Source organism: Ictalurus furcatus, chromosome 19 (assembly GCF_023375685.1).
Source record: "Ictalurus furcatus strain D&B chromosome 19, Billie_1.0, whole genome shotgun sequence".
NCBI lineage: Eukaryota > Metazoa > Chordata > Actinopteri > Siluriformes > Ictaluridae > Ictalurus > Ictalurus furcatus.
Genome location: NC_071273.1, coordinates 21,505,885 through 21,529,424, shown reverse-complemented (window position 1 = coordinate 21,529,424; position 23,540 = coordinate 21,505,885). Strand labels below are relative to the sequence as shown.

General features: G+C 37.5%; 1 protein-coding gene across 2 annotated transcripts in view; it reads right to left on the bottom strand.

Annotated features, from left to right (window-relative positions):
• Positions 1-23,540, bottom strand: part of plxna4 (plexin A4) — a 347,014-nt gene that overhangs the window by 143,013 nt on the left and 180,461 nt on the right. For both annotated transcript variants that reach the window (XM_053650138.1, XM_053650139.1), the window contains one exon: positions 13,436-13,567. In XM_053650138.1, the coding sequence (XP_053506113.1) occupies positions 13,436-13,567 (132 nt within the window). The remainder of the gene's footprint in view (positions 1-13,435; positions 13,568-23,540) is intronic.

Below are 23,540 nucleotides of genomic sequence, written 5' to 3'. Positions count from 1 at the left end.
TTTTTTTTTAACTCTGTTTAATTACTAGTTGTTACTAGTAATTTCAAGTCTGTCTACTTTTTAATTGCCGCCGTATAATGAATTTAATATTCGTAATAATATGGTCATAAGGCAGTAATACAGAATTCGATAATTACTTATTAATAATTAAACCTGCTTACTAGGGCTGCAACTAACAAGTATTTTCATAATCAATTAGTTGGCAGATTATTTTTTTCGATTAATCGATTAATCGGATGGGGCGGGGCAAGCAGTACCATTCAGTACCATTTATTTTGTTTATTTAAAATAAAATCAACAAACTGAGTGTTACAAATGTAAACTTCAGACTAAAACTTTACACAACTGTTTGTCCAAAACAGAAAAGAACCCAATACACACACACACACACACACACACACACACCAGAATATATATTATTCATTTAGGACTGTAGTTTAATTCAGTGCATTTTGTGCATCCATAAAAATAATGCATAAAAACTATAAAATAAATTAACACACACACACACACACACACACACATATATATACATATATATATATATATATATATATATATATATATATATATATATATATATATATATATATATATATATATATATATAAATAAATATATACAATATTTATTTTATAGTATTTATGCACTATTTTTTTATGGATGCACAAAAAGCACTGAATTAAACTCCAGTCCTAAATGAATAATAAAAACTCTTTCACTGCACCCTGTGGTTTCTGTTACTCGCTGTCTTTAGGAATATTATTTTACTTGTGATTATTTTTGATCAGAGTGTCTTAATTAGACATTACAGCTCTTACTCGCGCTACACTCTGTATCACCGCGTCTACACAGCGCGTGATCAGCAACGCGGCCTCGTTATTAACACATCACTTCCGTTATAATAAACGACAGAATTTACACTGCAAGTGCGCAAATACACCATATAATGCCAAGAAACTTAAATTAAACTAAACCTTTTAAACAGCCTGCACCAGTTTCCCCGCCCCTTACACACAGTGGAGCATTTTGGATATAAACATAAGTTTGTCCTCGTGCATCAGTTTGATTTCCACGGTGTTTAAAATGCGCCCTGTCTTAGAGTTGGAGGTTACACACGTTCTTCCTCAGTGTGACTGATTTCAAGTTGGGAATAAAATGTAACGTTGACAGAAAGTAAACTGAAGAAAGTCATTATCGGTGACTCTGAGTGTTTGCTAATGCTAGCGTGCGTATGACGTCATGCACCGTTGATGCGCCGTTCTGTTTGAGATGATATTACCGTTCTAAAATCCACACACTAGACGGTAGAGTACGCAGTGCATAGTGTAAGTGTACAGTACTACATTTGGGACACAACTTTAGCATTTACTCTCCGAAGCGTGTTTTCTGAACAGAACTAACGTAATGAGTAAATCTCCCCCGTGCCGCGCGCAGACCAACTAATCCATAATGAGATTCATCGACAACGATTTTCATCATCGATTATTATCCATTTTATCGATTAGTTGTTGCAGCTCTACTGCTTACAAGTCATTTGCACACTGATATAGTGTTATAGTATAAGATATAGTATAAGATATAATAACCCATACACAAAGAAATACAAAATATGGCAGTGTTTCTCTCATTTCAGCTTGTGAGTATTCCATATTCTGAAAAATATTTTAAATAGTTGTTTTTATTTTTCAGTTTTAGTTTTCATTTTTAGTAATAGTTTTTTTTAATCAATATTTTTAGTTCCGATTTTCAGTTTTAGTAGTAGGTTTTGTAATTTAGTTTGGCTTTTCATTGTTATTTGTGGTTTTTTGCAGCTTAAGTTTTATTTTTTAGCAGTAGTTTTTACATGTTAGTTTACAGTTTTGGTAGTAGCTTGTAATTTAAGTTTTAGTTTCCATTTTTATAAGTCGTTCTTCAAGTTTTAGTTAAAGTTTTTGAGTAATAGTAATATTTTTAGTTGTAGTTATAGGTTTAGTAGTAGTTTTTTCATTCATAAAAGTAGTTTTTTTTATAGTTTGTAGTTTTCATTTATTTTTGTTATTTGTTTGTTTTAGTTCAGTTAACTACAATCCCTTTTTGGTAAAAGAAAAGAAATTACAGGTTTCTGATTCATTAATAGCTTTTGTAGATTTAGTTTACTTTAGTTTACAATTAAAGTTTAGTTTAATTTTTAGTCATAGTTTTTATTTTATTTTTATGTTTTACATTTTGTAATTTAAGTTATATTTTTCATTTTTTAGTAATAGTTTTAGCTTTATTTTTTAGTAAACATTTTTATATTTTGGTTTCATTTTAGTAGTAGCTTTTGTCATGTATGTTTTATTTGTCATATTTAGTAGCAGTTTTTCGAGTTTTAGCTTGATTTTTTTCAGTAATAGTTTGTATATTTTTAGTTTTACTGGTATTTTTTTTTATTTATAGTACTATAGTAGTTTTTGTTTTCATTGTTTTTTTTTTTGTAATTATTTTTGTTGTGTTCAACTTATTTTGATCTTAGTTTTTATTTTGATCTTTAGTTTTTAGTTAACCATCATAACCCCTTTTTGGGGTAAAAGAAACATGACAGGACCACTAAGTCTACTGCAAAAGCTGCAAAGTTATTCCCAAAGACAACACGAAAGTAAAAATAAGCATAGCTGCATGGACACACAGACACTCTCACACACACAGACACACACACACACACACACACACACACACACAAACACACTTCCTTTTATCTCTCCCTCTTCTCTTTCTTGGAAGTGTTTAGAAGCCTCCAATGAAGCAGAAGACTGATGACAAAGGACCATCATGGATGACATATGAACTTAATCCATCAGTGTCCCGCTTGGATGTTTCCACCCTGCCAGAGATCTCTCACACACATATAGACACTCTCTTTCTCTCTCTCTCTCTCTCTCTCAGGTACAACGTCTTCTTTATTCTGACATCAAAAGCGTAATCAGAGTCACATCCATACCAGTGTCAGTCTGCTTGTCAGAGGGAGATGAACTGGTGTAATATGAGCTATTATTCACTCTTCTCTCCATTTATTTCCATGCCTAGATCATAGCCTGCTCATATACATCTCCTCTATAACAGACAACTACCTCATATGATGTGGCATGCTAACTCAGGCGAAACACAAAGACAGGCCTGATAGCCGTGTGGCTAATTATAAACTCGGCAGCCTGAATAAAACTATACCCTCTGTTCTAGGTTTCTTCACACTTTCACATTCGTAGGCTTGTAGTGTGAAGTAACTGATGCCACAACAATATATTTAGTTTTCCTTCGCTATTAGCTTTTGTTACAAAACAAGGTGCAGAAGACAATAATATGCATGTAAGCTATCTTGGAACTATCATTTGAGAATCTTAGTCTCAATCAATCAAATTGTTGGTATTTTACTGTAAAACAGCACCCAAATCTGTCAAAATAACTCACAACAATGAAAACTATGCTAGTAATCACTAGCTAATACGGCCACTCTTTGCTAGCTAGCTGCTAGTAAACTAGCTTGGAATTGTCACAGAGAGACATGAGCTTGATCTCAGCATCTTACTCTCCATTAGATATAATTAAATTCTTAGTATTTTGTTCTTAACAACAGCCCAATCGTAAACAAACCATAACAATGAAAACTATGTTGTTAATAAGTAACATATGCTAATGTAGCTACTCTGCTAACTAGCTGCTCGTTAACTAGCTAAAATCCTCAAAAGGCAGACACAGTGGGATTTCAGTCTCATTTGATAAGAATTTCTTGGTCATTTTTTTTAAACACCAGCCAAACCTATCAAAATATAATTCTACCATTACAATTCAAACCATTTTGCTAATCACTGACATTAGCTAATGTAGCTTCTCTGCTAGCTGGCTGCTAGTAAACGAGCTTGAAATTGTCTCAGTGAAAGAGAAACATGAGCAGGATAAAAGTATCTTAGTCTCATTTTATGTCTTAAAATGCTCAGTATTTTATTTTATCTAAATATAAATGTAGCCCAACACTTGACACTACTGTATATGGTTCATCACTAACAGGTGTTAAAGTCACTACCTTGCTAGCTAACTATCTTGGAATTGTCACGATCAATCGTAGCAATTGAAACTAACATGATGTAGATACTCTGCTAACAAGCTGCTAGTTAAATAGCTTAAATAGTCACAAACAGACACAGATGGGATTTTAGTTTCATATTATATCATGAAATACTTAGTATTTTATTTAAATACCAGCCAAACCTGTCCCAACTATGACCAAATTATTTTAAGCATCACTAGCTGTAGTTAGCATAGCTACCTTGCTAGCTAACCGATATTTAACTAGCTTGGGATGTCTGTGTATGTGGATATCTTTCAAAATATTTTTTTTCCTCCCTCTGTGTTTGGTCTAAAACGCTATTTTGAAGCGCACAATTTATTATCCCCTCCAAACGTTATGAATGTGCTAGGACTAATCACGGCCGCTGACCAGGTTACTACTCTGTTGTCTGTAATTTCTTTTTTAATGATGTGTTTGCAATTTTAATTCCACTTTGTTTTATTATTACACCCTCGTGCGGAGGAGCCGGAATATGATACCAGAGTCAAACATGTCTCAGCGTTGTGCTAACGAACAGCTCAGAGGTTGAAAAGAGGTTTCCATGGAAACATTTTAATAAAATTTCGCTAGAGTATTAGCATTGCCTACATCTATTTAGAAAAAAAAAAAGAAAAAAGAAAGAAATATGCGGGGCGTCTCTCAACGTTCAGCTAAAAGAGTCAGCTCGAAGAGCTGAGTCATTCATAAACTACACATGTATAACACACACACACACACAAACTGTGACATTGGTCAGCTTGGGCCATTTTTAGCCAGGTTAGCAGGAAGCTTAGTGTTTGCTCGGCCCCTCCAGGTCCCAGATGGAAAATGCAATTATTTGTACGGTGAAGCAGCTTCTCTGCACGTTAAGTGGATTTGTGTTCAGCCTCTGATGCTGTGGACCCAGCAGCAACACACACACACACACACACACACACACACACACACACACACAGAGCAAATTTTTTTATCATCCAGCCTACAGGCTCCATGCGTCACTACCACCCAACATCTCACTCACTCACACACACACACACACACACACACACACACACACACACACACACACACACTCACACACAGCAATAATGCATCTCTCATTTTCATCATTTCCTCCTGTCTATGTGTATCTCACTCACTCTTAATTAATGTCGTAGAGGTCGGAAATCTCGACACATGGATCACTGCTGCTATTACAATCACATTTTATTTGTTTGTGCCATTTGTATAAATGTGACCCCAGGCTGGAAAAAAAACCCCACAACACAGCATATAACTATAAATGGATGTTTAATACATGTTTTGTTTTTTTAAAAATAATTTTTTATTTAAAGATTGTTAAATCACTGTGGAGGAATAAAAGAAATAAAACAGGTTTTACACGGTGTTATCGGAAAAGAATCTACACACCACTACGTTGTTGATTATTTTCTGTCATAGCTTTATTCTCTGACCGAATACTCGATTCTGATTGGCTGGAAGGTGTGCGTTCAAACCGTATCACGCACAGGACGTTCCAGTCAGTTTACTCACCGATCTAAATGACTGCGCTACCTATAAACAACCGTAACCATAGTAACATACAGTTACACTCAAAGCTTCACTATTAGTAGAGACGCGGCACAGACGCAGGTAACTCTCTCTCTCTCTCTCTAATTACTATTTATTATAATTCATTCAAATAAATCTTATCACACTATTTATCTCTGTGTATGATTTAGAGCGAGCAGAATTCTAGATCTAACGACCCGTATATAAAATAACTGACAAAAAAATTACCGTAATTTTTCTCATTTCAGTCTGCGCCGCAAACACCAATGACGGCTTTAACTCGTCGACGCTTGACTTGACATCACCGTGGTATAAGTGGGATAATCGACAGCTAGGTGCGCTTCACATCAGACTCTTGTTTTCCACCACGTTGTGCATTAAAATCACGCAATGCAGACCTAGCCTTGGATTATACCTTACATAACCGCCCACTTTCAAGCGCTTTATTTCTTACAAAAGCGCCAGGTGTTCAAAAACTTTTGACTGGCAGTGTATATTAATCAGTTATCACTAATCATTTGAGTGAGTCTGACGCATACTGTACGTGTGGCCAATCTGTCAGCACAGTGTTTCTATATTAAATACTTAAACGGATTTCAAGAATCCTGCATTAGATATGATTTACATTTCTATTATATTATAGCACCGGCGCTCCAGCCAAATATATCCCTGCTTCCTCATGCAGCCAGAATGACATTTATACAATTTTCCATCCCAAAGATATTTGATCAGCCAAAACATGTCTAAATCTGATCTTTTGTTCTTTAGTTTCGAACCGGAGCTACAAGGATTTGCCCCCGAAACAATATTTTAGGTATGAGTCACCAAACATTTCTTTTCAAAAGTGCATGTGTGAATTAGTTTGGGGTTTTTTTCCACCCACTGCACTACTTTAAGTTTATGGTCGTTGTGCTCGTACAAACGCTGCTGCGTCAGCACTTCATAAAAAATGTGCATGTTTACCATCTTGAACAAGAAGAAGTGCTTCACTGGTCCATAAAACTAATAAGTTACAAATCAAAAGCACCGCTTCCCCAACCGGCTGAAATGAAACCCGGCCTTTAATCTTTCCATCTCTTTGCTCCGTGAATGACTGACTATAGGCTGCGCTGGAAAACCCAATGAAAGTGCTTTCATAAACACGGAGGATTATGGAGCACGATGCCAGTATGATTGCCACTGAACCCCTGTCCATAACTGAAATTAAAGGTCGTCTTTATCGAAGGTTTCGCTGATGAGGTACCAGATGGCGCGCCTCCGATCTGAAGGAGAAGCGAGCGACTCTTCCCCGAGGGCCGACATAAAGAAAAGTGTTCGTAATTGCACTGGTGTGTTACACGCTCACGATAATTTACACTTAAACTAGCTTAAACTACACACGGGGCACAGCAAAGGTGATTCAGAAAGATGACGATGATACCTAATCACCTTTTCACTTTGAGCTCCTTCAGAATGTGAAGAACTAAATCTATCCACCAATTTTGAATTAAACAGCGCAGAGAACAGAAGACAGAAGACGAGAGATTTCTTGTGTAAAATCGCTCGTCTCCGCACGATAAGACGCCACAGCAGACGGTACATAATAGAATTTGAAGCTGAAACGCTAACATGGTTAACAATGAATATAACTTAGCAAATGAATACGCAGCATGAGGTCAACCGTAAAATGCTAAACGGTCCCCATGGGCTTTCATTCATTATTTTAGACTATAAACATGCTTTTTTCCCAAAAAGGTTTCTAATAAGCTCGAAAACAATAACACAGGGCACACAAGAACCCAGAGAAGAACTGATACTACTACTACTTAAAACAATAGTAATGCGTAAACGCTCTCAGCAAACAGATTATCCTCGTTTCTTAAAAGCTGCATTATCAAATGTTCTCTGTTGGCCTTTTTCTACTGCGCTTCTACTCGGAACCAGAAAACTAGAACGATGCTTTTCCAATTAAATACCAGTCCAGCACCAATGCTTCCAGCTGTATCGTATTTAGTAGCAACAGGAATGAAATGGTATTAATGAGCAGGGCTTGCAGCAAAAATTGTAAACAATTTCTGCTGTTTATATGTGAGACGGCACAAAAACAGAAAAAGGTGGACAACTCTTTGTTTTGTAGCAATGAACCGTGTATTAGTGCATTATCAGTGGTTTTTATTAACAATCGCCCATACTAACGCGAGTAGTCTATGGAGCGTGGATTATTATTATCGTTATTAATCTAGCTCGACGTTTCAAAAAAAAAGTACATTTATACTGCTTGTTTGTTTTGATGGCTGAGAGGGTGCTAATACTTTTCAACCGGGAACGATCTACTGATTTCAAAGCACAACAAAAACACTGTTCCTGAATCGCAAAAACACGGTCCTATTGTGCATGTAGAGCTCTATGTACGTTCTGCAGTGTTTTATGTTATACCCTATGTATTGAGCAACCATATTGATTTGTGATTCGGCCTAATTTGGCCCTAAGATGGTGAATTTTACACTGAACACAGGAAGGAAATGTTAGATTATGTTAAATATTATGTGTAAATCTGAAACCTGAAATGATGTGATACAATTATAAATCTCTATCCTATCCTGTAACTTGATGCTATATTATACAGTCAAGATGTCTGTACCGTACTGTAGGGGCATTTTCAGGGTGATGCCGTGATGATTGATTTGACCAATCAATGGCTTGCATGTTTTGTTTTGTTGTATTTTTAGCTCCACCCACATGTCCCGTTTATTGTTCTTGGCACTCTGACAGGAACGACAGCCAAATTCAAAATTGCAATGGAAATAAAAACCTAATGTGATTTTTGTTACCATTCCGTAACATACTGTACCACGCTGTCTGGTTAAAAAACTCTAATAGAGACCCACTCAGGACAAACTCAAATCCACTCCACAGACAGACATACACTCATATAAAATGAACCCCAGTGTGTTCAATGTCCAGGACTGTTGCGGTTTCTCACTCCTGCTGTGTGGGGACTGTGGAAATCAGCAGGGCCTCGACACACACTGCTAGTCCAACTCTGCGCTACCAATCCAGCTAATGACACACACAACTGCTCGCTCCACTGCTCCCTACTGCCACTGTCCTCTTATCGATCCACTGGTCTGTGCTTCCTCCTCTTACTCTCTCTCTCGCTCTCTTTTCTCTCACCTCTTTACTCTTCTACAAACTCGGCTGTGGAGGTCGGAGCCGCAGGGGGGCATCAATGGAGTGTTCGTGTTTTTCTCTGCTGTTTTCCCGAAGGAAAGATGCTGGATATGTGCGAGTTTGAAATTAGTTAAAAAGAGAGTTAGTACGTGGAAAAACAGAGTGAGAGAGACATACCAAGGTTTGAGAAACGCTCCTTCAGGCAGTCCGAAAATCCACAGGATCATTTCCCAGTCAGCACCATTGACAACTAAGGCCAAGCACCACAGGCGATAATTCTGATTCTGCTTACTGTTTTTGGATATTTTCCACCAATACCGACAATTCAACACCAAAAAAAAAAAAAAAACCCACAAACAACAACAGAAAAATAACAAATAATGTACTTTTAAACCAAACTCTATTCATTAAATAACACACGCAGTATAATAAATAAACTCTGTATTTATTTATTTACATTGAACCACTAAGTCGTCATGCCCCCTTGAGTGAAATCCAATTTTTAAAAAAAGCACATATTTAATCCTCTATTGTACGTATTGATATGAGTATTGCTGAGTAACTATGTGGCCTTAAAGAGATTGACGTGGTTTGTGTGTGTGTGAGAGTGTGTGCGTATGTGTGTGATGGAGTTAAGAGCCTGTGAGAGCCCTAACCGCAAAATATAGCCTGGAGAATTTTACCATTTTGCTGCTTATCGTGCCTAATTACTAAATATGGATACCCGATAGCTGAACCACTCAGTCAGAGAGAATCAGACAGACAGAGAAAGAGTGAGACAGATAGAGTGAGACAGTAAGAGACGAGAGGAGAAAATCGTACACGAGTAAATCACAGTAAAGCGCATTAGCGTGCCTAAACCGTGACGTTAAACCCAGCCTACCTGATGGGAGCAGAGTTGCTACTTTTCTCCTGCAGAAATAAAATCCACAGTGGCAGCTATACAAGCGCTTTAATGTGTTCCATCATAAATAATAAATAAATCCTTTAAAAAAAAAAAAGCCAATCGGTGGATATAAGCATAGAAAATAATCCTACATTCAAATAAGATCTGAATAAGATCGTATTTTGAGTCAAAATGTTCAAACAGCTGAGGATTTCATGCTGATGTTTCTCAAAATGGTAGAACTCATGACAGCGCAGTCAGCCTCCAATGCTAATCAATTACAGTGTCATTTTAGTCATACGAAGCATTTTCTTAGTATTTCAACAGCACATCTGAGGAAAATGTTGATATTCCTGATGGATTTGTCTCATTTTCATGACCACCCTTTATTTCCATCCTGACTTAACAGCTTATTGATAGCTAGCTAATTAATTCCTCAGTCATTAGCTCATTTAAGTTCTGCACCCTTATTTCCTAGTTGCCTAGCAACAGTGTGGTCCTGACTTTGACCACCTTCTCATATTTAAAGCACGGATTTCAACACACCATAACAATACTGAAATGCTTGGGCTAATAGTTCTACAACTAAAAACATTAAGAGCACGGTGGTAGGAATGTTAAATAAACATGTTTTGGGGATGTGAAACAGGACAACAGTGAAAAGCCATCTGGAATATCAACATTTTTCCTCAGGTGTGGAAATTTACTCAGAAAAGACTTTTAATATTGAAAATTGTACCTGGGAAAGTTTTATAAAACTAAAATATACTACAATGCACATGTTCAGGAAAGTTTTGCTAACCTAAACGTAGCTTAGTTAGCTGGGATTCACTGGATTTTCATTAAGTATTTTGCCTCCTAAATAAATGGTTCTGTAACACTTTCTATGAACTCCATATGTACAGTATAATGACTTATGAATACATTCATAACCTTATATAATGCATTCAGAAGGCATTATATATATATATATATATATATATATATATATATATATATATATATATATATATATATATATACACGTATATATTGTATATGTACATCATTATAATTATAGCATTCATAAATAATGCATAAACACAGTTTATAGCATTCATAAATTGTTAAACAAGTGTATTATAATGCAGTATGGAGTGTTTATAACTTCTTACATCATCAAAAAAATGCCCCTTCGTGCATTATTAGTGCATTATGTTTCGTCGTAGATTTTTGCCGCACAATTTCCTGATAGTATCTCTGGTATAATTTATGTATTAGAGGAAAAAAAGGTCTTGTGATGCACTATCCAAATGTTTCTTTGGTATTGCTGTTATAATGTGTTATGCCTTCCATGTTAACTCTTCATGAAACATAATAAAGATAGCTATATAGTGTACCGCATCTTCAAAACTTACTATAATGATGTGTATGATACCTTATCAATGCATTATGACATGATTTAAATATGTTCATAGTTTGTTATAACTATGACCTTCATAAGAAGTGTTACCAAGGTTGTCTTCTTATCCAAGTATCTTAGGTTTTCAGCTCGCTTCTGAGTGAGTGTGTGTCTGCACACATGGTGGAGGATGGAGCAGTGTTTTCACTAAATAGCTTCTGGATAGCTTATTTACGATTCCCCTATAGAGCACATCGCAAGATGTTTATAACAAACACAAAGCAAATAACTGAGCTCTCTAACTGGGCTAATAGGCTAATTGCTGAAGGACAAGATCATTTATGAAATTAAGCGCTCCCGCCTCATTTATCCTTATCAAACAAAGCCTTCTGTCATTCTTCTAACACCATGCATTGGTGGCGGTGGCCCAGTTTTGAATAATTAATTTGATAAATATCTGTAATATATTTAGTATTTTGATCTGTTGAGGTTTTGGATCTCTAATCTACCCCCAAAACAAAACAGGTCAGTATGTCTTTCTCCCAGTATCTAACTTGGTTTCTTATTGACATCAACTGAAGTGAATGTCCAGTGGTGGGGAAAAAAAAAATCTTCAATTTAAATTCAGTTTTATTTTTATAGCTATGGCTACTTATTTGGTTGGTGTTTCCCCATTCAGAACAAGAAGCCATGAACTCTTAAGTAACCAAAGAACCCTTGAGGAACCTTGAGAACCCCAACTTGAGTAAGAGATGTTTAGAATTGTTTAAGAGGAATTAATTCAACACGATTCGATTTTATTTAATAGACACTGGTCACGAAGCAGCTTTACAGGAATGTAGATGTAGATTTTGATCCATAACGAACAAACCAGAGGAGACAACGGAGAACCGTCATCTTCTGGGTGACACTTCTGTTTGATCTGTGCTATTTACAGAAGCTTTTTTTCAGACGCTAGTTTTCTGAAAGATGTGTGTGATGGGAAGACAAATCCATTCAAGATAATCCCAATGTTCACGAGAAACCTTGAAGACCCAGAGGCCAGAGTGATCACAATCACGCGACCAGAGAGTCTGGGATGACTATACGCTCTTAGTTCCTTTTAAGTGTAGCACTCGTTGCTATCTAAAGCCGGATTTACACCAAATTAAATCACGAATAAACGTTTGGTCTCTTCAAGCCGGTTGAAGCAGTCTTCAAGTGCTTCATGTGACACACTTGAGGACCACTGATGATCTTCATTGTATAATCTGTCACGAAGAGCAAAAAGTCTGTTGTGGAATCCAGTCAAGATTTTAGTGTGACAAGAAATTACACATCGTAAACCCGGCTTAAGGACTATCTTCAGAATCTAGAGCGTGTGAGCTGCTCTGCTCCTTATGAACTAGTCATAGATTCCATTTAAATTCTTATATCAGGTGTTAAAGCAGAAATTCTTGCTTTGTTTTGCAGCAGACCGAGAAAATCAAGCGGCTTGTAATTTTCTAAAATGCCAAGCACGTTAGGTCGTCTTTCTTATGAATGACATTTTACAACTTCGCTGGCGTTATTTATTGTATGCAGTGTTTAAAAGAGGATCTAATGACCGCTAAGGCTTTCTATGCATCCTACATTTTCTCTCAGGTCACACTGGAAACCAGCTTGGTTTCTCCAGCATCATATTTTCTTTTTCAAATGTTTTCTTGTTTCTTTCCAAGTGGTACTAAGCTCCATCCATCGCGACAGACATACAGTAAGTGTGTCTTTTGTGAGTAAGTGCTTTTTTTTTTATTCTGTTGTGTGAATATAGCGTACTATGGGTCGTAATGGCTTACAGGCTTTAGTGGTGCTGGAGAAATCGCCTGCAGTGGCCAATCTACTCCATCCATTATGTGCATTACACACAGACTACGCCATCTGAAGCATTTTTAGTGAGCAAATTGCGTGTGTGTATTTGTATATGTGTGTGTGTGTGTGTGTGTGTGTGTGTGAACGGTTATGTGTGTTTGTGCAAAAGGGAAAGTTTGTAAAGTCTAATGCACCCACTCCATCCTCTCTCTTGCTCTTCATAATTTACATTAACACACACACACACACACACATACACACACACAAACTTTCTCTCGCTGCAGCATCCCCTCCTCCGCCGTGGTAGTCTAATTACTGCAAATGATCCCACCTCTTGTTAGAAATTTCTGGCAGTGCTTATTTGTGTGTGTGTGCGTGTGTGTGTGTGTGTGTGTGTGTGTGTGTGTTGTGTGAGTCAGTGATTGGTACATTCAGAACGCTCTTCTCTGGGATAAATTTATCCTGCTGCTTTCACACGTCTCTCTCGTCCATACAGGACCCGAAACAGCACGCTTGTTACCGAGAGGACGTCTCTTACACGGCAGCACAGAAAGAAGAAGGACAAATGACTCACCTGGGTCTCGGACATCACGTACAGGAAGTGCTGATCAGCCGAGAAGGCCATGTCGCGCAGGATCGGCCCGTTTTCCACCACTTGCACCGTTTCATACTGAAAAGTGGCGTGGGATGGTCCGTCTACCCGGATCTGATCGAGATGGACAGACACACACAGAGAGAGAGAGAGAGAGAGAGTGATGCTGTTACTAAATCTGGGAATGAAGAACTTCATGGTGATAGGACAGCTTGTTAGACAGCAATACCGGGTGTTATGTACTAGCATGTGTTAATTCAGCAAAAAACAGTCACATTGCCCTCATGCAGCCTGCCGTGATGATGCCGTTCTCACATTTTCTCGTTTTTTTCCTGACATCCGAGCATCTGGTATAGATGCTGCACCACCTGCCAGGCAAAGGAACAAATAGACACCGACAGCCATGCTTATGCTAATGCCCGTGAAAGCTCAGTGGGGGGAAAAAATGGTACCCATGAATTTGCAGATGAGAGTGTCCCTGCAGCCAAGAAGTCTCCAGTGACAACGTCATGTCTAACCAGGACTGCACCCTGGAACAACCCACGAACAGCTCCAGAGAAGCTCAGGAGGCTCTGAGTTCTGACCCTGCAGTTCCTTTCACTAACCGAAGACAAAATTTCCTATGGAGCGAAACAACGGCCGATCTTCTTCCGTCACGAGTGACTAACACACACTTTAATCTGAGTCATGTCGAGCATCCAAAGATTAAAAAAAAAAACTCTCGCTCATTCACACGCAAATGAATACAGTCGAGTGCACGCCTTTATTTCCAAATGATGAAACCAACAAGACATTTGATGCTAGTTGGTTTTTACATCTGTTCCCATATTAAGTCCTAAGTTGATCAAAGTACTGTAAGGATCAACTCGAGGTTATTCCACTTATACCACAGGAATTTGCCAACGCTAAGAATTTGAATGCATCATAGAATGACACATCATACTTTTTTTTCCATTTATAGTTACATTTAAGCAGTTTATAGACAGTCCTCACCACCCTCTCTCACTTGATTGACAGCTGATAAGACAAAAAAACTCAAAAAACAACAGCTGGCCGTGTGACCACAAGAAGAAACCACGCAATGTAAACTCCTCTGTCCTGAAAATCTCAGCAAACTTAAATTTACAGCTTGAACTCCGACTGTTCCCAAGCACTGACACTGGAGACTCCTTCCATAAATGTTAAATAGGTTTGTAAACAAAACATTGTAAGTACACAGTGAAAAAGAAAATGTATAAATATTAGTTTCCTGCTTATGAGTAATGGATAGAAAGTTTCCATTTGTGTGTGTTTGGGTTTTTTGAGTTTGTTTGTTTTTCATTTATCAGTTCAGCTTCTTTAACCTAGCTTAGCAGAAACAGTGTGTGTCTATGCCACCAGAGCACAGAAAACCAGAGAAAATAGTGAACGCATTGTCCTGATCTCATATCTCTGCATGACCTAATTCTCAGACGATCATCTCTAACACAAATAACCTTCAAAATGAAGGGTCTAACCTCTCTCTTTTTTTCTTTTCTTCTGCTTAGAGAGACATGACCTAAGTTAGGGTCAAGTGACAATAGACAAGAGATGTGAAAAGCATAGAAATAGAAACTAAAGGAAAAAAGAGAGAGAGCGAGACAGAGAGAGAGAGAGAGAAACATTTCTCATCCAGGATCAGCCAAGGCTACTTTGCTATATTGAGTGAGCTGTTATTTAATAACCCTGATTGGCATCATGGCTGGTTTTTGGCCACCTGTTGGTTGAATACTTGGAGAAATAAGGACATACTGTAGGTGACAACGTAATGTTCACATGCCTCATGGAGACTCTTACTGAGCAGGAAATATACTACAGTACAAACTGTTATTTGTACAAGGGCTCTTTAAGGCCATGGTTCTCAAAGTGGGGTCTGGGGATCCTCAGGGTCCGTCATGTGATGTATATCCATGGGTCTCTATGCATATTATTATTATTATTATTATTATTATTATTATTATAATCCAAGTTCCCTGGGAGAGGCTCTAGGCTCCCCTGCGACCCTGTATACGAAAAGCTTTATGGAAAATGGATGGATAGACTGTGGTTTGAATCACTATCGACTATTTAGTTATGGTTATTATAGTTGACTGACTGACCTCATAAAATTAACGGGGTTAATCTAAAACTCAGTAACTACAAAAAAAAAACCACAAAAAAAACAAGCATAAACAATATTTAATTTAACTACAATTTTAATAACACCACAAACTGCAGTTAATATAATACACAGTGTTTACTGGGTGGGTGACTGGAAGGTTCAGGAATAAAAAAGCTCTAATGGCTGGACTAAATTAAAATGGTACATATTTGCTAGAAATTTGGATGAATTTGGATGCCAAAAAAGTTTGAGAACTCCTGACCAAACCACGTCTAATCTGTAAACACGACAAAGAAGAATTAAGGGTCTCACCCATGGGCGTAACCACCCATTTTTTTGGGGGGGGGGGGGGGGCGGGGGGTTGTGTCCCCCCCAGTGTTGAGGAAATACCAATCTGTCCCAATACACAGAACAAAATATTTTCTATATGTCCCCCTTTAATGAACCCTGCCAACGGATCTGTCTTTTCTTCAGCTATTCTATTTATTTATATCTATTCCTTTTTAATATATTTTTGTTCGTTAATGAAAATCGGTGTGTTCCCCCCCTCCAATTGTACACTTGGTTGCGTCCATACTCAACGCAAGTTCGTTGATATATTTTAGCAGCTCAGTCTGTAAGAAATGGAGACAGCAGCCAAGCATAGAAAAGTGCAGCAGAACATACAAGCATTTTTTTTTCCAGACAGTCAGTAACTAGATCCCTAAATAGTAGGTAACCTTAGCTTAGTATAGAAGGCATCATACCATGGCTTGGTTTGTTCTTAAGAATGTCAATTAACTTTTGATATAAACACACCCACGAAGTAGGCTAGGCTAACGTCAGTTCCAATTTTTGACCATTAATGTTACATTCACTTGCGTATCCTCCCGCCGAGTTCGTTGGAAACCCCCCCAATGTCCATACCATGGTTACGCCCTTGGTCTCACCAGAGGGACAACCGAAGAACCGTTCTAAATGTCCTAAAATTTAGGAAATCTCTTCAATTTTCGAAACTGTGCGATAACGGCTAAAATGATAACCACGATTATTACGGCCAGTTTTGACATCACAACTAATTAATACGATAATACATTCATTCACGTAACAAAAAAAAAAGTGTTAACGTATTGCACATTATTATTTTAAACCAAAACAGAACAGCCTTTTCTTTTATCTTGTACATTTTAAAGCCTGTGTTCCTTTTTTAAAGTCGCTTCGTGCTGTTCGTATTGTTGGAACAACTTAATATCCAGACAGAACGCCAAGCATTACTATTCATTATTGATAGGGACAGTTTGACGCACAAACATAAGATCCTGAAATTGTACTTCAAACTTTATCTATGGAAGCTGTGGTCATTTCTTTTTGTTTGTGTTTGTTAATAACGTGATGTGACACACAAACAAATATAGAACAGTCTGTGCCTTGGGATTGGCAGTGCCAATACAGTGAGGTCAATATACAGTCATTGTTGTGATGTTGGAGAACCTAGCTACTGTACATCGCAGTCAATTGTCAGTGAGGATGTAAATACATTAAGAGGAAGCTCAAAAGCTCATAATCATGGCAATTTTGACATGACGCAAACACACTGTTAAATAAGTAAGAAATAAAACCATTGGGATGTACTGTTATGGGAAAATAATCAACGATAGGGTGGTGTGACTAATCAAAATTGGTGTGACCAATCAGAATCGAGAATTCATCAGCAGTATCATATAAACACCAAATATATAACGTTACTGAGTTAGCTCTATTTAGCTAGGTTCCCCAACATGGCAGTCAAATATGGTATAATGATCTCACCTTATTGATCCCATGGCATTATAGAAGCTAAAAAAAAAACCTTAAAGGTTAAAAGGTTCCATTAGAGCTCAGTATGGCGTCTTATAATGCATAAAATTTGCAGCTAGAAGGATACAACAATCCAAAAATAAGTAAATAAATAAATAAATACATTCCCAAATACACGCCAATCACAAGTAATATGCAAAAAGAGTTCATTTGTTAATCAACAGACGTTTTGACTTGCATTGTTTTGCTATTTTTCTTAACTTAATTTCATTTCAATATCAATAAAGTGGATTACAGCATCTAAATCCTGATTGGATTACATCGCTAATCTCCACTATCACATTATGATTGGAATTATACGCCACCAGAACCGTCATTCTGAGACAATCTTAATTATCTCTGTAGAGATGTCATGCTGACGTTTAAAATAACACATATTTGGCATTATTCAGTCCATGAATATACTGCCAGAGGAAGATCTGTGGGGGCGGGGGGGATGGGGTTGGGGGGGGGATCTGTTTTCGTCCTTGAAAGCAGTTAGCGATCGCTCCATTTGCAGGAGAAATTAAGCACGCTGCATTAATAACTGGTCAAGACTAGAGGATGAGCAGGTGCACTGATATGTTGTGACAAGCCTGTCCGTAGAGCTCGTACTCGCCTGTCGCACATACTTATTCACAGAGCTTCTGTTTTATCTGCAAGCCATCCTAATAGCGGTTTGCACATGGCATGATATGACGGACAGGACAAAAATAAAACCCTGCACAAAAGGAACTAAGATCTCAGTAACAAAGACGTGAAGATTTTTACTTGAAGCTTGGAATCACAGTGTGATGTGAAGGCACTGTTCAATAAAGTAAGCCATGATACACTTGGGATGGGGGGGGAAATAATCAACAGTGGGGTGGTGTGTTGTTGCGCGATGCAAAGCAGAGTTATTAGTACCACCTTGAAGTTGGTTATTTTCCTACAACAGCATGATTTATGAAACAGATGATTTATTCCCTCTTAACCACAGCAAATCTTTTATGTTAGAGCAGCTAGTAACAGTCACAGTGAGTTCACTCACCATCTCTCTTTTCTCTCTCGTGAGGTTAATAAAACAAAAAACAAACCAAAACAAACAACCAATAAAAACCCAGAGCTTGTTTCTGAACCAAGAAACCTCAAAGAAGCCAACGTGAAAAATTTAAAGTCCCTGTGAAGTGCCTAGAAATGCGTAGCATTATTCGATGTGTTGACGTAATTTCCACTGAAACAGGAAGTCAGGGCGGGGCATATCGAGTGGCTGCACCCCTTTTTTAAATAGCCAATTGCGTTTAACTTACCTCACAGCCAGGAAATCTATAACTGCTGGGGTGAGATGTTTCAGATTCTAGAGAGCATTAGATTGGACAGAAAATCTAATGAGGGGCTGAAGTGCAGAATGATGTCATCAGAATCGTTGATCCGTATCGGTGGTAGAGAGATAGACTGTAAATTTTGAATGCGTATATCTTCTAAATGCTAATTTTGTCATTGTTTTTGGAGCAACACTAGCTTCTAGATAACCTTAAGGCGGACATATTCATACTAAAAGCCACAAAACGGCCATTTTGATTTCATGGGGACTTTAAAGGTACAGCTATACCACGTGACTGTTTCTGACTGACAAATTGCTGACACTGGAGACTCTATCCACAAATGCAAAATAAACATCTTACACAAAACCTCTGCATCTGCCAGCGTAGAAACGATAACATATTACAACAAACGCATTCATGTAAATCTGTGATTTGTCAGAGATGCTGTACTAGAAATCTGACCAACCACCTCTAACCAATCAGATTCGAGAAGTCAACTGCACTGGTATAAACAATAATATCTAACGTTAGCAAGCTCCTCGCCATCACAGTCAATTATGTTTAATTAATTAGCAAAGCCAAAAATGACGATCATGATTAAAATACAATGAATAGGAAAAGATTAACCCAGTCCACTTGTGTTTTAGCATTAGAACAGCATGTGTGAGCAGAGCTGGCGCCTGACTAAGCTGACAGCAGGCAGAAATCGAGGTGGTGAGGGAAGCCATTCCGGTGCGATAACCATGAGGGCTTCACAGTTTCCTCGTGCTGGGAAGACACTGCTTAGCCGCCATGGAAACTGCCACTTCCTCTGGCTCAGAGCAGCCTCCATCTGATCCCTGGTCTTATGGTGAGCGGATCAAAATAGGTCAGGGGCAAACAAACATTTTAGACACGTAGTTCGGGATGTAGACCGCGTGATCAACGATGAACAGGGTCTTATATTAAGAGTGCGGGAGAAAGTGTGTATGAAGAATTAGTGTTGAATTTTAGTGAAATTACTGACTCACCATGGGTCCTCAAAAACACCCATGCATTTTCTATACCACTTATCCGTACTGGGTTGTGGGAACCTGGAGCCTATCCCAGGAGGCAGGGGTACACCCTAGACAGGGTGCCAGTCCATTGCAGGGCACAATCACACACACATTCATGCCAATCAGCCTACAATGCATGTCTTTGGACTGGGGGAGGAAACCGGAGGAAAACCCTGAAGCACGGGGAGAACATGCAAACTCTGCACACACAGGGCAGCGGCGGGAATCGAACCCTCGACCGTGGAGGTGTGAGGCAAACGTGCTAACCGCTACCGCTACTGCTCAGAAGGTCACAAGTTCAAACCCCAGCACTAAATGCAGATAAATTTAAGTCAATCTGGATAAGGGTATCTGCCAAATACCAAAAATGTAATGTAATTTTAAAAAATAGGATTAAAATTTATATTAATATTTCACCTCAAAACCTAATTTGCAAGTACAGTAAATTTATATCACTACTACTTTTTAACCCAATCTCTTTCTTGAAACAACCTGATGTTGCAAAGGATTTCGAATAACCAAGACCGCCATGTTTCGATTTCATTATGAACATGAACTGACTTTAACTGTGCCGCCTTAAAAATGTTTCACAACATGACCCCAGTTTACAGCCAGAGGTTGCAGCCCTCTTGCCGATGCCAATTAAATTTCCTAACAGCACTTAGGCAAGGCCTCCGACCACAAACCGAATTGGTTCAAAAGAAAACCGTGGCATTGTAATCCCCACTCGAAAGAAATCCATGATGCTGCATTTCCTGGAACTTTCCAGTGGCGACAGGCGGCCTTTCAAGTGTGCGCTTTCTTATTCACCAGGCTGGCGTGGTCATTGATTTTGGATTATCTGTGTAAGCACCAATCTCAGGAGAACGCCTCATTTTTCCATAGTCAGGCACAAGAAAGCCTTAACTAAAGCCTGCAGTCAGCTAAAACACAGAGACAGAAGGGTAGAAGGAGGAGAGAAAAATACGAGAGACAAAGACGAGAGAGAGAGAGAGAGAGAGAGAGAGGAGGGAGGCAGGTGTTTTGAAGTTGTAGAAAATCGGATAGAGGGATTTCAACCTGCTTCAAACAGGCAACAAAAACTAACCTACGTTTTAAATTAAGTGATGACACTGACCAGCACTAGGTTTGAATTTTACAATTTTACACACTAATCAGTATTATTATCTTAGCTCCAAATTTACATGGCGTTTGTTTGAGGTATATATATATATATATATATATATTTATCAATTCTTGGAGCAAACTTCAAATTTAGATGATATTCATTTTCAAATTTACACACTGTTAAGATTTTATGCTTTTAAATATTTTTATTTAACTTTTAATTACACCCCATTTAGTTATTTATTAACTTACTTACAGGCTTTTTTTTACTTATAAAATTAATATAAAAATTCAAATAAATAAGAAGAGAATTAATTAATGCAAAATTATGCAACAAGGTTAATTAATTTAAAATTTGAAATAGCTTTTTTTTTAAAGGCTTCATTTCATTATCTTATAAAAGCTTATATTATTTCCTAGAACAAAGCAAATGAATAAAAAAATATATAATATAAAACATACAGTATACATTTATTTGTAAGCATTTTTTTATTCATAAAGTTTTACGTTTAACTGTAGAATAAATAGGCATTTCTAAATATATATGAAAGTGTTTTATGTGTCAGGATGGAAAAAAATAGAACCCATAAAATTTATATTATTTAAAAATTATTAAGAAAAATTTCTATATTAGCTTTAAATATTTATGTAAAAAAAAAAAAGTCATTATAATGTATATGTTATTATGGTTATATGTTATTATGTTAATTTTTTTTACTTTTAACTTTAACCTTTAAATGTTTTTTAAAATATATATTTTTATCTATTTTTTAACGTGTCTTATTTTGAAATGTTTCGTATATATTTGGTGTATCATCACAAAAAAAAATCATTAAAGCATATTTTACATGGCTTTAGAGTTTACACTTTTTGAATGTTTTTTTTTCTTAAAATCTTAGCTTTAATGGCCTTAGATATAGAGCCTATACGGTATGTAGGTCCCTGAGATAAAATTATATATGTGCTTAAATTACATATGAAATGGCATTAAAAAATGTTTTAAAAAAAGTATTAAACTGACCTTGGTTTGACCTTTACATGAACATGATTACACTCCTTCAGGATTTCTCTACTCAACTATTATATACCTATCTTAGGACTTAATCCTAATTATTTTAAGCCCACGAGTGCTTCTCAAGCAGGAACAGACCTCTGTTTGACCTAAAGCACTATAAATAGTCATTAGTCATTAGGTTATGTACTTTGTAATGCTGTACATAGTGAGTAAGAAGTCACTTACGTGTTATTGTCATGTCTTCAGTGTAATGTCAATGCTATTAACACACTGGAGTACATTTAGCTCTAAAAAAAAAAAAAACAATCTATCGCTAATTCATTTCCTGCCAACACACTCTTTTCTTTCAATTTATTTGGCCTAATGCTCCATTTCTCATGTTATCGACTCACTACAACAAGGTATTACTTTAATCCCAAGAGCTGAAAGACAAGCCATTGGTTTTTTCCCCCTTCTTTTTCTAGAAACTTCCCAGACAAGGCTAAAGTTCCTCCATGTTCTCCTGGAGTCTCTGTCCTGCTCCTGTATGATTAGTGTGAAGCTGTCAAGCAAAGTGCAACCAGCGCCTTTTTTTCAGCGAATGCACATTTGATTTGTGCTGTGTATCTGGAAATATAGGTCCAGCTGAAGCAAGCTGACAACACTGCAGTTGCAATAAATAGACAGACAGCACACACGGTTCCTTACGCTCCCCCATATCCCCCCCAAACAACAGCTCCCTGTGGAGAACGAACACATGCTTACAATGCTTAGGTTCATACGATCGAGGAGAGAGAATATATCCACGTCTGCAGCAACGTAGACAATTTTAGATTTTATAATTACTTAGTTGTGCAGGTCAGCAGCTGATGATGTTTTTTCCTCAAAAATGCCAGCATTATGACTACTACTAAGTGCCAGTTAGCATTATGCAGATGAAATCATGCTAACTAGCCCTTGCAGGCTTTCATTCTTTGCATTTAGCCAAAAACACCCTCTGAGAACTTTTCCCTGAGGTAAAATTCCCTTAGTATACAGTAAACAGGCGAAGGTAAGACATCGTTAGCTAAACTAGGTAGATTAGTGAATTTGTAGCTATTGTTACACAGTTTTAAAGCTGTGTACTACATGGTCGGCTAGTCAGTTTAGCGTTTAGTTTCTCTCTAGTTTTGTACTTTAGACTTAGTTATAGCAGATGAATTAACTGAAGTGCTGACTCAGCATTTTCTATTGTTATATTAAGCTGTGTGTTTTAGCTAGCAAGACTCCCAGCTAGCTAGTTGGCTAACAGTGTCTGTAGAATTTCCCTTCTTTAGAGTCACCTGAAGTGATTTTTTATTTTTATTTTTTTACTTTCACTTTGCTGTTTAGCTAGCAAGCTTACTAGCCAGCTAGATGGATATTGATGTGAGTTTGGCTTGCAAGCTTATGGTGCATTCAAGTCATGTCGGAAAGATCGTATTTACGAGTCGAACGCATATGAACGCCACCACAAAGTCGTAATTACGAGTGGGAAACTCACGATCTTGTTTGAAAACACGGCGGAATCAACGTCTGCAGTTGACGTCTGTAGTTGACGGTAAATTTGTTGAAATTGAAGGTTTATTCGCCTCGGAAGCTGATTTCAGGTATCATGTGTTTGGTCTATGCTGCAGGTTATTGTCAGGCTTTTTTTAATTTATAATAAAACAAGCTGAATTCCTGCACAAAA